The 14,555-nt window shown below is 36.0% G+C and overlaps 1 protein-coding gene across 3 annotated transcripts; it reads left to right on the plus strand.

Moving 5' to 3' along the window:
• The first annotated feature begins 3,787 nt into the window (after positions 1-3,787).
• LOC149247415 (uncharacterized) lies at positions 3,788-12,760 on the plus strand. 3 transcript variants are annotated; one of them, XM_089458201.1, is made up of 6 exons: positions 3,788-4,945; positions 6,401-6,685; positions 6,875-7,048; positions 7,155-7,261; positions 11,246-11,613; positions 11,796-12,760. In XM_089458201.1, the coding sequence occupies exons 1-6, from the start codon at positions 4,799-4,801 to the stop codon at positions 12,518-12,520; spliced, it is 1,806 nt and encodes a 601-aa protein (XP_089314327.1). In that variant the 5' UTR covers positions 3,788-4,798; the 3' UTR covers positions 12,521-12,760. The 3 variants fall into 3 exon arrangements, with proteins under 3 accessions (XP_089314327.1, XP_089314325.1, XP_089314326.1); XM_089458199.1 differs by having other exon boundaries at positions 3,790-4,945; positions 11,790-12,760; XM_089458200.1 differs by having other exon boundaries at positions 3,790-4,945; positions 6,404-6,685; positions 11,790-12,760.
• Positions 12,761-14,555: the final 1,795 nt, after the last annotated feature.

Genomic DNA, 14,555 nt, shown 5'->3' on the forward strand with positions numbered 1-14,555 from the left:
GAAGCTTTTAACCACATTGTCTCTACTAGGCTTAGAATTTGTCAATGACACGTTCACTTGGAACAATCGCAGGGGAGGAGAGCAATAAGTTGCCTCCAAACTTCATTGCTCCATCATCTCAGAATCCATTCTGAATTGGGATATTTTTATGGAGGCATCCATTCTCCTATGTCATGGATCAAAGCATTGGGTAATCTGTCTTAGCATATACATACAATTAAGACCTCACAACCTGTCATTCCACTTTGAAAACAAATGGATTCAACATGCTGAATTTCAAAAAAACATAAAAAATGGTGGGAGGAGAAGCAAGACTTGGAAGGCTCCTACATGTTTAGGATGTAGCAGAAATTAAAACACATCAAATGGAAATTGAAAGGTTGAAATAAGTCTAAATTCGACAACATCCTAGAATAGAAATCCAATCTTGAGCAAAAAATGGCAACCATTCAACGTGAAGCTATCTCAAATGGTATATCTGATGCCCTCATTGCAGAAGAGCATATTACCCCAACTTAGCTTGAAGAGTGTCAGGAATAAGAGGAACTCCTATGGAAACAAAAGTCTAGAGTTCACTAGCTAAAGGAGGGCAAAAGAAATACCACTTTCTTTCACAAATCTATGTTGCAACATTATCACCATAATATAATTGCCTCCATCAAAAACCTTTCTAGTGAAAAGGTACATAGTTTTCAGTATATCATCGAGGAACTCACCGAAGACTTCCAAAAATTTCTAATGCAACCTCATATTCACAGGATAAAAGAAATACATAACATCACAACTCATATACCAAGCTCAGTTATTTCTGGACAAAATGTTGCCCTACTTCGAGAAATAAAAATGGAGGAGGTTGACGGTCTCGTCATATGTATGCCACATAATAAATCCTTTTGTTCTGATGGATTCACCATTGAATTCTTCTAAGATTCTTGGCCAATAGTAAGTGAAGAGGTATGTCTTACTGTGGAAGAATCTCGAAAATCCCAATCCATCTTAAAAGCCCTCAATGCCACATTCCCCACCTTGGTTCTAGAACATGGCAATGTAGAGAAACCAAGTGGCTTTAGACCTATCGCTCTTTGCAATGTTATTTGTAAGAGTATTACAAAAATTATTGCTAACAGGTTGAAGCCTCTGCTCCCCAATGTTATATCTCTTGAACAAATAGGGTTTGTGGAGGGGTGAAAAAATCCTTGACGAGATCATGGTAGCTCACAAATAAAAAATAAATATATTCATTTTTAGGATGTGGTTATGGAGCTTCATGTTCAAAATCCATGATACATATGATGTAGTGCTTCCCTATACAAGGAACAAACACCTTAAATTAAATTTGATTTAAACAAGCCATTTTTGGCATCACTTTTTACACTATTTTTGATGTTAGCATGTTAAATAATATGATAAGATTTACATTAAATTATATATTTTCTAAATATTTCCTTTAGGTGCTTAGGGGATTTTTAGGTAGAATGATATAAAATGTGTAGTTGAAAAATTAAATGGACTTAATTTTTATTTCTTTCAACCAATTTACAACTAGATCATAACCTAATGAAATTTTTATACAACAGAAAATATCCAAATTTTTGGTCAAGTTCATATCAAAATTCCGGCTTTGGGGATTCGTAAGATAACTCCCACACAAAATTGCTTTAACTAATTATGATAAAGTCCCACCTTAAATCATGTTCAACCTGAGATGTTATTGGGTATTTCTTTATTTAGGAATGACCATCCTTGACATAAAGACTTCTTAACTATAGTTAATTTACATGGTCACTCGTTATTGTGGGACCCACACGAGCTATGCAAAGGAAACCGTACGTACTTCTAGAAAGATGAGAAAGAAAGAAATTATTTTAATGTCTACGAGGCTAAAGACAGCCTATGGGACAACGTGCTTCTCCATCTGGTTCTTGTATTAAACCCTTTTCTTGTGAAGCCTCACAATAAACGCTCCCAACTTCTTGACAAACCCCTCACTGAATAGATTACCCTAAGAGCTAGCTGCCAGAATATATGCATAGCTTTCCCTGCTCTCTTTGAAGGCCTCACATTCTAAAATGAAAAGTTTTCATGTTCCCACTTTTTCGGAAGAGCAAAAAGTACATACTCTTTCCTCCCATAGTTCTTTTGGCCTTTTCCAGCACCTTGTTTCACAACGGAGTTGATGAGAATTAGTCCTTAGCTGAGCAATAAGAATTTTGACTCTCCAAGAAATATTGGCCCCTATGTACGCTTTTTGTTGATGATTATGAGTGGGATTAAACTCTTCAATATAGTATTTTTTCTTTCTCCCTATCTCCTTGTCCCAAATACGCTTATGGAACTCATCCATAAATTGTGATTTTATGTTGTTTTAGATATATTTTTAATTATAAATAGATTTAATTTAAAAACATGTTCTATTATTTAGTCAAATTGTAATTTTACATTTTTTAAAATGTTTATTTCTTTGTTTTTTTATTATGTATAAATAAATTCAAATCACTTATAACATTAAAATTATGTAAATTTAATAAATACAATTATTTAAAAAAATAAAAACTAAAAGGTAGAAGATTTAAAGAACAACTTTTTGGTTTAGATCCATTTTAACCACAACTTTACCAACTGTAGGATCAATTATATCAACCTCTTTTAGAGTGCAAAACTTGAAAAAAAGTATGCACCTCAAGAGATTTAATCCTTTTCAAAATTGATCTATATTGGTTCTATATATGCATATAGCATGTGTAACTTTTCATTTTTAAAACTATATTTTTGAATGCATAAATGGATACAATGCCTTGGAAGTTTACTTGGACACTTGGATTGTGTAAACTACACCACATACATTTGCAATTCCAACAAATATTTGCTAGACAAAATTTAAATTTAAATTTAAAACTGATTAATGGCTCCAAGAAAATGGCTCCCAATTAATTTAATTTTTTTAAAAGGCGATGGCTAAAATTCTAAAACAAACCCCGGCTAAAATTCTAAAACAAACCCCCTTCTTTATGTCGATTGAAGCATATCCTAGAATTTGAAGGTCACTAGAGTGAAATCCACTCTTTAGCATTTTTTGTGTGCCAGTGCACCAAGACCTATGGTAATGTTTCTCATCATTACCATGCATGTTATAACTTGGATATATGTATATAAGATTTTGACATAGTGGGATGTTTGGAAAAAAATAATTTAGGCAAGAACAATTGTTCAAGCAACATCTGTACATGGACACAAGTGTGACACTCTTGCAAGCTTAAACACATTTCCTCTCCTTCACCTTTTAGATTGTTATATTTCCTTTGCTGCAACTTTTTTACAGTGACATCATAAGCATGTTCTATTCGTTACGTGATTTTTTCACATTTAAGAGCAACTACTAGTATAATATAATATTAGATAAACCCTAATTAATTAATTTACCTCATTTTTATCCTAACATCATGGTGTCAAGAAGATAAAATGAATCCACATAGAAGGCAAGGACCTCTCCCCTCTTAAGCACTACTCTTGTTTCATACCATGGATCAGAGAAAAATGTGAGTAAATAGTGGCAAATTTGTTAGGAAATAATAAAAAAATTGCACATTTTTTCTTCAAAAAATATCATACAAGGAGTGTTTAAATTTTATTTTTGAATATGGAAATAAATTTAACACCATTAAAAACTCTACCCTAAATTATCTAAATTTCCCCAACAAAACCTTACCAAATTTTTTATTATTTTCTGAGCAGCCTTGTTAGGCTAGGCGCTTGAAAATGAAAGGAGTAACGCGGTTTCAAGATCAGCGGGGAGCGATGTAGAGGAGAATGGAAGAGGTTCATTCAAGCTGAACAGCGAGACGAATAAGAGAGCACGCAGAATTGGCAGCGGGCACCCTGCGAGAATCATATGGGTATTGCATTGAAAACCTAGGAGTTTTTAACTTCCTTAATATTGTCTATCTTCTAGAAATTCTGATTCCAAAATCAACGGAATGGAAACAAATACCATAATTAACGAAAACATGGGGAGTTTATCCTGTTCCCTTGATCTTCTCGAAATGAAAATGAAAAAGCAAGCATGCGCGCATGCTGCCAGGCGGTCCCATGATATGACGGGGCCGTCGGGTCAGCAAACATGAACGTATATGCCTGTAATAGCGACAAGAAAACCGTAGAAAAGAAAATATAAGGGGGCGAAGAAGGGAAAAATCGAAAGTATGTACAGGTGGGTTGAGCAGATTTGCCACTGGGTATCATCGAGATTGCCACTGGGCATCATCGATATTGCATGTTTCGATCACCCATTCAGGAACTATCGGTGGGCCTTTCCATTTTGTCGTCAAAAAATTTCCTCCGATTCGAACGCAGACAAATTGATTAGAGACCCACTCAGCCATTGGCATTCCCCCCTCCTTTTTTCGAGGCTTCAATCAAATTTCTCTTATCTGCTCTGTACTAGGTGAATTGGGTCTCAGCCATAATCGAGCTTTGGGTTTCAGTCATAATCGAGCTTTGGGTTTCAGTTATAGTCGAGCTTTGAAATCTGCAGAAAGGAGGTTATTGAGAGAAGAATAAGTGGATTTGCAGGTTGCTGCCAATTTGATGATTTTGATTGAATGTGCTAATTAACATAATGGCAGAATAGGGAAAATCGAGCTTGGGAGCTTGTCTTTTATTTATATTCAGCTTGATTATATATATATTTTAGTTCGGGTGAAGCGGCATCGTGGTGCACGGAGCAATTTAGGGCAGCTTTTATGATAACAATAATAAGAACTGAACCTTGTTTTTGGGCCTGGATTTAACCGTGGTGGAAATGGAGCCGGGTTTTAGGAGAGAGTTTTTAGCAATCATGGCTAGCGATCTTATGACTAAATATCACGATGGCACTACAAAAATAGATGCGGATGAAACTGCTGGTGAAGAACGCCATCTGAGACACAAGCGCACCAAGTATCATCTGGTAATTTTCCCAGTGAATAATGCTCATTGTTTATATTTTTATTTTTCAAGTCCTTGATTTGAGTTTTAGCTTTTTTTTATTACGAATCTGGCCTGCATGAACATACCCATCATTGATTATGTTGAGTTTGATTATATGTTGTAGTATGAGTTATAAAACCAACAAATAGACTTTAATCCTATGGTTGTTACAGGCCATATTCATTGTTCTTTTCATTTTTATGGAGTGTAGTTTGCTTTGGGTGAGTCTTTATTTTTGAAATAAATGGATCAAGGTTGGTCTCTAGGCCGAAAGGAGCCTAAAGGTATCCATATCATCAGCCTGTGAGAATACAGATGGAGTTGGGGAGAGTGATTTGGAGAGGGACCTGGTTCACCATGATTGCAACGAGTGAAATGAAATGTTTGAAAATTTCTAAGAAGCTGGTGCAGAGCTGCTAAGCCACATCTAGAAAGCAAAACCAAATAAACATCTCTCCTTAGGACATGCAGAGATGGAGTTAAAGATTTTTAAGTTTTTAACCATTCAATTCACCTTCCTTTTTCCAACGGCTATGATGTTTGAAAATTTATGCAGAACTGCTAAACCTCATCTATAACGTGAAACATAAGCATAAAGTTAAGATTGAACCAAATAAACATCTCCCCTTAGGACATGCAGAGATGGAGTTAAAGATTTTTAAGTTTTTAACCATTCAATTCACCTCCCTTTTTCCAACGGCTATGATGTTTGAAAATTTATGCAGAACTGCTAAGCCTCATCTATAACGTGAGTGAAACATAAGCATAAAGTTAAGATTGAACCTTGAGCTTTGCTAGTGCAAAACCAAATAAACATCTCTCCTTAGGACCTGTAGAGGTGGAGTAAAAGAGTCTTTTAAGTTTTTAACTATTCAATTCACCTCCCTTTTTCCAACGGCTCTGTTGAAATGTTTTGAGAAAAGTGATTTGGAGATTACCCTGGGTCACCAAGACTGTTATGAATGAAAGTGTAAATGGATAAGCAATTGGTTGAAACCTCCCAGAGTACTTCAAGAATGTTGGTGACTTACAAGTATGAAGCTATGTTTGAGCCCTGAAATTCTGTTGGGCAAAATTAAATAAAACATCATTTGCTCAAAATATGTTTTTGCCCAAAATTTGTTTAAATCGTCAATAATACGATGTTTGCCGTATTAGTGGCACTCTGAATTTGTTTACAACCTCAAATAGATTTTTGTTTTTACCTGGTTGGTCATTAATAAATTTTGAATGTCTTGAGAATCTTGATTTTTTTTGTAGGGTATCAAGAATTGAAAATATGTCTTTTGACATTGTTGAGGAATTTAAGAAAGTTGTGTGCTTCTACAAAACTTCGCTGAGGCATTGCATGGTGTGGATTTCCTTAGTTTGTTTTTGTATCTACCTTCTATTCTCTTTGGCAATGATGCTTCTATTTCATGTTTTGGTGGATTAGCAGGGGAGCCCTGTAACAAGCACGGCATTCTCTCCAGGATTTTTGTTGCATCCATTCGAGGAGACTAGTCCATTGGGTTTAACGCTGAAGAAAACACCTTCATTCATAGAACTTATTCAAATGAATCTTTCTGAAGGGGAGTCAGCAGCTCCCTTAGCTATAAATAATTCCAGCCTGGAGGTGGGGAGAAAGAATGAATCAAAGTGTGCACCGGGACCGGTTATTGCTGACAAGTACAAGGCCTCAAACTTCCCAGCCTTGGTTTTGAGAATTGGTTCTTGGGAGGTAATATACATAAGAAATTAATACAGCTAAGTTTGCATATTAAATTCTTCAATCTTGTCAGAACATATTAAATATTTTTTGTTCACCTCAACAAGCCTTTTGATAGCCACCGATGGAAACTCATGATATGGTAGTAAGTAATGCACATTTAGCAAGATTGCATTGACATAAAGATGCTGATGATGCCAGCGTATTTCAAGATATGAAGGAGACTTGGTGGTAAAATGCTATGATGCAAAGCGTAAACTTGTTTGGGAAGTCTTGGAGGGTGGTCTGAAGAGCAAGATGGAGATTCATTGGTCAGATATAACCTCTTTGAAGACCAGTTGTCCCGACAATGAACCTGGTACCCTAGAGATTGAAGTAAGCATCAGGTTTTGCTTATTTTTTGTGTCCTACTTGAGGCGGAGTTGAAGTGCAGGTGCTTTTGATCTTTCTATACCAGTATCTTTTCTTCTGTATCATACAGGTATCCAGGTGTCCACTTTTCTTTAGGGAGACAGATCCTCAGCCAAGAAAGCACACTATTTGGCAGCCTACTTCTGACTTTACAGGAGGGCAAGCATCTAGATGCAGGTCTGTATTTGTAATTCAAGTGACTTTTTGGGCTTCATTTGTTTGATGTACAGAGTTTCACTTGTAGTATATAATGTAAAATGACGACCCTATGTAGAACCATGTTTCATGATAATTGCGGTCCTTTTTTGGCATTGAGTCATTCAACTGTCATTCAATACATATCTTTTTTACTCTCCTCCATTACTAACAACAGTTCATTCAGTTTCTTAATTTAAAATGACGGGATGTGTTGATTTCACTCCCAGGCTTAAACCGTTGTAGACAATTCTTCGATTGGAATGTTCATCATATTTTGATAACATCAGAGAGGAATTCCTTTCCTTCAGTCAATAATAAGACAGGTTGGTTCCTTGCAGTAAAATGATAGGAGTTCCACCTTTGCAGCAACTCTAAAGAGGAAATGCAGCTAGAAAGGACAACTCTTTGTTTAATGAGCTAGATAGTATTTAAAAATGCTGTATACATCCAATCTCGACAGCAAGCTTGCAAATAATATATGTTACTAGTATTATGCTAATAGCAAGTTGCGACCAAAAATTAACATTGTTAAGATCTTAACTAGTACACAAGCTATGAAATTGGTAAATCAGCACATTCAACGCTTGGAATGTAAATCCCCTCTGCATAAAATGACAGTCCACCACGTTGGTGGTTGAATCTCTTCCTGAAGATCTATTGAAATTCAACATTAAACGTATCTAACTTCTCTTGCATGCTACAGACTGGTAACCCTTATGCTTATCCATTCCTACAAACTATGGCTTAGGAGGATGTGCCAAACCTCAGCTGTCCATGGATATGAGACATTTGGTAATTTGAAAGTACACCTAATCTTATATGAATTTTACTTAATGTAATTATAGATTTAAATTGTGGGAAGTTAAATCACAGGGAATCAATCATAGGATAATGCATTTCGTAGATGATGCAAAATATATGTAATAGGAATCTATTCAACATTCTTGTTCATGATTGTCATTATGTTTTATATGATTTTTTCAAGTAGAGAAGAGTGTGTTACACCTCATATTGTGTCAAGTTCCACATTATGATTTTCATCACATTGGTGGAGTTTTCTGCTGGTACCTTGGAGCTTTTGATAGACTTGGAGGATATACATCTTTATGGAGGTTCTCCTATTCTTGGCTTTGGATTGTTTGATGGGAACATCTTGGTGCAAGATCTTCACTTCTCTTCTTGGTGAATGGTCATGGTTGGTGGTCATTATCATGGTTTTGGTGTTACTTTCATATCTTGCTTGATGGATCACTCTCTTGACATATGAGTGCTTGCTTCTGCATGTGTTATCTTTTTCATGGAGCATCCCAGTGACTAGGTGTGTTGATGATGATGGTGGTTTGTCACTAGGAGGGAGTGTTCTCCATGGTTCTTATGTTGGATGTGTGATGGGGGGACGAAGTTAACACTTTCTTATACCCCCTTCTCTTATGATGTTGATATGGTAGTGGGGTGCTACATATATATTGGTGATCTATCCTTCTCCTAAGGCTGGATGATGTATTTTGATGTAATGGTCCCTTGGTGGTGGTGTGCTCTATGTTAGGCTTTATGTTTTGTTGGTATCATGGTCGGGAGTTTTGCTAGGGAGAACGTCTTTTATTTACATGGAACAACATTTTGGTAGAGTGCACTGCCTCATTGGTACACATGTTTATGTTGATTTAATCATTTAATGATTATTTGGGGTTGGACTATGGTTTTATTAGAGCATTAGAGTTTGTGCACGCATGATGAGGTTGATTTAACAATTCGATGGATAATTAATTATTTTTATATTGGTGAAGGTTAGTTACTTGGAAGGGTTATTTGGAGGATGGTTGAGTCTTTTATGTGAAATGCTCCTGTCTTTGGCACAAATTTCAAAGCATGAATAAGTTATATTACTGTGTTTGAGAGGATGGAACATTTTTCTAGCGTGCAACTCATTTGGTTGGTTGAACATGATTTGGAGGTTGTGATGGAGTATTAGTTTATTTTAGGAGTGTAACTACCTTTGCATACTTCTATAGGGAACCATTCTTTTGTGCATATGGTTTGAGGAATTAGTTGATATATATGCAACACAACACATGGTTTTGGCACATGCATTGATGAAGCTTAACCACCCTTGGCCCTAAGAGAATGTGCCTTAAGAGAAGGGTCAAAGATGGTTATTTCAGCTACACTTGGCATTATTTCTCTTCTCTTGGAGAGCACCCTCACCTCCTTGACTTGGCATTTATATTATTTTATTTGGAGGTGGTTATGAAGGAACTTTCTTGAGGCGTGAGTTGCACTTGGACAACCACACTTGTGGCTTGTGCATGCATTTACTTGGACTCCTTTTATATTTGGACCACGTGGAGAGTTTCCTCTTTTGATTTGTAGAGGTTTTATCATGGAGGAGTGCATCCTTGCTTCCTTAGAGGGCACACTTTGGAGGAGAATATTTTATTATTTGGTGGAGTCTTTCATGTTGGAGGTTGTAACTACTTCATTACTTTATCATTTGTTGAACTTGTCTCATGGGAGTGGTTACTTGAGGAGGATTATTTTATTGTTTTCTCCCTCGTGCATCTTGGAGGGTGCACTAAGTGAGCTTTTCTAGGTGGATCTTGGAGCACATCCTTCCATGTCAATGACAATTTGATGTATTTTGTTGATCTAGCACCTTGGAAGGCACATTGTATGTGGACCAACTTAGCATTTCAACATGGTAAAATCTATTTTAGTGGTGCACCCTCTTTCTTTTGGAGGATATCGAGCACACTACCCTCTTTCTTGGATGGGGCAGCTTCCTTTGGAGGGATAGAGGCCACTCTATCCACTTGACATGGTCAGCAAGATTTGACTACCACATTAGTTCATTATTTCTTTGACTTGTCATGGAGTTAGATAATATTATATAATAAGATAGAGAAGACTCCCTCTACAAAAAGGAGCTTTCTCTCCATTCATTGTAATTGGGTGATTGTGGATTTGGAGTGAGAGAAGTGATAGGAGATTGTGAGAGCTTGAAAATGATGGTTGATGGAGCTCCCTTGTATATCGAGATTGAAGAATAATGAAGAAGTGAGGTGTCGCATCTACTTCGTTGTTAGTATTAGGTCTATACCATTTACTTCTTGTTAAATTATTGTAGAAACTTCTAGTTATCATTCGAACTTTGAAGGCCTAATAATGAACATACTATTCATTGGGTAGTGAAGCAATGTGGAGAGATTCTCCCTCTTATTTTATTTTCTGTTTTACTTCTGCAGTTTTTATCCATATTCTATCAAATTAAGTTTGGGATTGGGAGCACAATTCAGCCATAAAATGGCACCTCAATATTAACATTAATGAGTGGCACTCTTACCTCTCCAAGACTAGTTTCTACAAAACTTTCCCAGAAAACACTTAAGGTTAAACGTATCAAATTAGTTCCTTTTTCCTTGAATGCACAATTAAATGATGGTGGTATCAAACTAGTTCTTTCCTCCAAAGAGCTTGAATGTGGCAAACTAGCCCTTTCTATTATAAAGCCTACCCAAATGTAGTTGATTGTAAGAAACCTATTCTTTCATTTCATGTAATATTTCACGACTCCACTAGCCCAATATGTTGGATAAGAATTGATCCCTTATGACATCATTTCATTTCCTTGTCTCCTTCCCATTCCTTTCTTTCTCATATCCTACTCCCCATTTTCATTTCCTTCCCTGTGTTACAACCTTTGTTTTGTTAAAGCTTACTCCTCAAATTTCACCTTGAGGGTCCACTCCATATCCTTAACAATCCTACTTTTACTGAAGTGTTCCTCAATTACACAAGGCTAACACCTTGGTGCTTGGGACTTCACACTTTTGTGGGTTCTAGATTTTGTTGTAACAAAATGAATTGTCATAACCTCTGAAATTTTGTTGGATGAGCATCGACACCTGATTCTGTGGGTTATATTTTATATTAATCCAAACCAAATTTAATTTTTATGTTTTGCAGGAGACATTTGTTGCAATTTGCTCAAGGAAGACTTGAGAGATATCATGAGAAACTTTTGCAATGTGAACATCACTTAAACTTGCTAAGGAAGGAAGGCATCATGAGTGGGGATTGCCCGTATTTTGATTCTAGTGGTGAAGTATTTCAAGATCAGAATGAACATCGTTGTTATGGTGCGACATATAAGCAGAAATATCAGCTATTTCTGGAGTCCGATCACTTGACAGATAGCTATCTTCCACCTTTCTGGAGTCTTCCAGACAGAAGAACTCCTGGTGTTTCATCAATGGTCCAAAAAATTGAACCTCCTGAATTGGATGGCAGGGTTTTGGATGCTGCACCACAGGACACACCTTCACCATGCTCAGGTACTTATATTTTTTGTTTGTCATGCCGTCATTCTTGAATGGGCTTGTTAAGTCTGCTTCCAAACAACCCTAGTGTATTCAAAATCTTTTTAGAAGTAAGCTTTAGCTTTTCAAATATGTATTGAATCACATCTATTGTATCAATATGATAAACTTAAGTCATCGCATTTTGATAGCTTCAGTAACGATGGACTCATTGGCTACCGAAGAAAGTGGAATCACTAGTGATGATGATCTGCACGTAAATGCGACTGCTAATTGCGAGCAAATGATATTTGTGACACCCTATGGTGGTTTGAGAAATCAGGGTTGTGATTTGCTGTCACCAAAATCCATGGATTTGCTGCCAGTAAATGAAACAGTTTCTTGTTCATCAGAGAAAAAGGGCTTTCATAATTTAGTTCCAACTATTGAAGAGACTTGGCAAGCAAATAAAAGAATACTTGATGACATTGCAGACCACTTGCTAGGCGATTCGCTCTTATCAGCCACATTTGATGAGCAAAATGTTATTGCACATATCAATTCAATGTGTTCTGTTATAGAGAACGATGTCTCTGCACTACATGCATCCAATGGGAATACTGAAAGTTTAGAAAATTCAGGGGCAGGTCGTGGTTCGGGAAGGCTTGCGAAAGGAGAAGATGATGGACAAGTTTATGAGATAAATGATCATATGACGGGAGCTGGTTTGAGTAGGGATGACAGGCTTAATTCTCATGTAATGGAAGATGATTACATACTTTGTAGACAATCGTCAGGTTTTCTCAGGCAAGATTCCTTAGCAGATTTGGCAGTGAATATTCCTTGGATTGCATCTTTTCCTCAGCTTTTTGATGATTCTTCTGATCAATTCATCATGAGCGTGGAGCAAACTGGAATAGCTGGATGGAAACTTTTTGAATGAAAAGTCATTGCTCATTGCCATAAAGCTAGAAATCAATGATATTTGCACTTGTATTTGAAAATTGGTTCAGGGAACTGCAGGGTCCTGAAGCTTTTTTGGCTGAGTAACATCGGCATTATGTTGATATTTTTCTCTTGAAAGGTACTAAGCACGTGCCACAAACAACCAGGACTATTCCTTTGAGCTGAAGGGATTGTTAGGCTATGTTTCTGTGGCTGTTGCTGCTCTAGTTCTGTGTTAGACTCTTCCTCCTCTGTTAGATGCTTGTGCTGCACTGAGAAGAACGGAATGGGAGAGAAGATACAAAAGCCATGGTGATTTGTCCTGCAGGCATGAATAAAACCCTTTGCCCTTAAATGCAAAATGAAGACTAAGATGGAAGAATAGTCCACCTTCATTACCCTGCGTTGATTGTTAGCTCGAGTACAATATGCATTGCCAACCATATATCTCATGGACACTGCTCCTTTAATGCAGAGGAATGCCCCTGTCATCAACTGGTGAGGCATAGACACCTAAGAGCCTAGGAAATTAGACCTTCCATCCTTCTTTCTCCACCAACTGAGGTCGCTAATGGAAACAAGTGACTGCTTTCTTAAGATATTGTCCAGTTAGCTAATTAAGTCACCCATAGACACATCTGAGGTCGCTAATGGAAACAAGTGACTGCTTTCTTAAGATATTGTCCAGTTAACCAATTAAGTCATCCATAGACACATCTGATGTCTTCTAAGGTTTGGATAGCTTTGGCGTACCATTCAACAATCGAGTTCCAATGGAGTGCGTTTCAATCTTCAAGTTCCCTTTTCTTTTTCACAATTATTATACCATGTAAAATTATTCTAACCATAGCGTAATATTGTACCCATCATCATCTCAAAATGACAAGCAGCCAACTTCATCCATCAAAAGGCAAGAAGGAAAGATAGATGGCTGGAAAGACCAATCATTCTTTTCTTAGATAATATAAAAAATTTACCATTGAATATAGTTTCTCAAAATGACAAGCAGTCAACTCATCCATCAAAAGGCAAGAAGGAAAGCTAGATTAGTGGAAAGACCAATCATTATTTTCTCAGATAATATAAACTTTTAACCATTGAATATAGTTTCCTCATTTGCAGGTTTTGAAATGCTATTTTATATGGTATGAAGATACATATAAAATTCTTACTAGAACAGATACAATCCTGTGATCCCCATATAAGATTAAATTGTTTGACATACATGAAAAGTGAGAAGCTTCTATTACGGATATTTGTTTTTTAAAAAAAATATAAAAAAAATATAAATATATATATGAGACTATTAAAACCACAACCAAATTTTTAAATACGGAAACATATTAAAACCACAACAATTTTTTAAATACGGAAACATATATATATAAATAAATATATAGAAGAAAAACATGTGTATACCATTCAATATGATAACATTAGCCAAATGAAAAAATATGTTAATGCGATAACAAGTTGATAATTTACAAGGAAACTAGTCTTTTAAGTCATTCAATATCATGTCTTACTACCTGGCCTCCAATTGTGATGGAGTTTTTTTAATGTGATAGTGTCTCAATCTTCTTTGATGCATTTGATAGCTTTATTAAAAGTATTAATTTTAGTCTTTCCAAATTATATGAGACATATATAAATAAATGTATATAGAAGAAAAACATGTGTATACCGTTTAATATGACAAAATCAGCCAAATGAAACAATACGATAATGTGATAACAAGTTGATAATTTACAAGGAAGCTAGCCTTTTAAGTCATTCAAAATCATGTCTTATTGCCCGGCCTCTAATTGAGATGGAGTTTTTTAATTTGATAGTGTCTCAATCTTCTTTGATGCATTTGATAGCTTTATTAAAAGTATTAATTCTTGATTAGATTGATGCATTTGATAGCTTTATTAAAAGTATTAATTCTAGATTTTCCAAATTTTATGACAGAAATCTTTAATGTAAAGGAAGGTCAACCATTAAACACTTGCATTGTTTCTCTACATTTTACTTCTTTTCCCAAATCCTAT

This window comes from Pinus tabuliformis, chromosome 7 (genome assembly GCF_031772625.1).
Source record: "Pinus tabuliformis cultivar Carrire ecotype Pingquan chromosome 7, CPIR1, whole genome shotgun sequence".
In the NCBI taxonomy this organism is placed as follows: Eukaryota; Viridiplantae; Streptophyta; class Pinopsida; order Pinales; family Pinaceae; genus Pinus; species Pinus tabuliformis.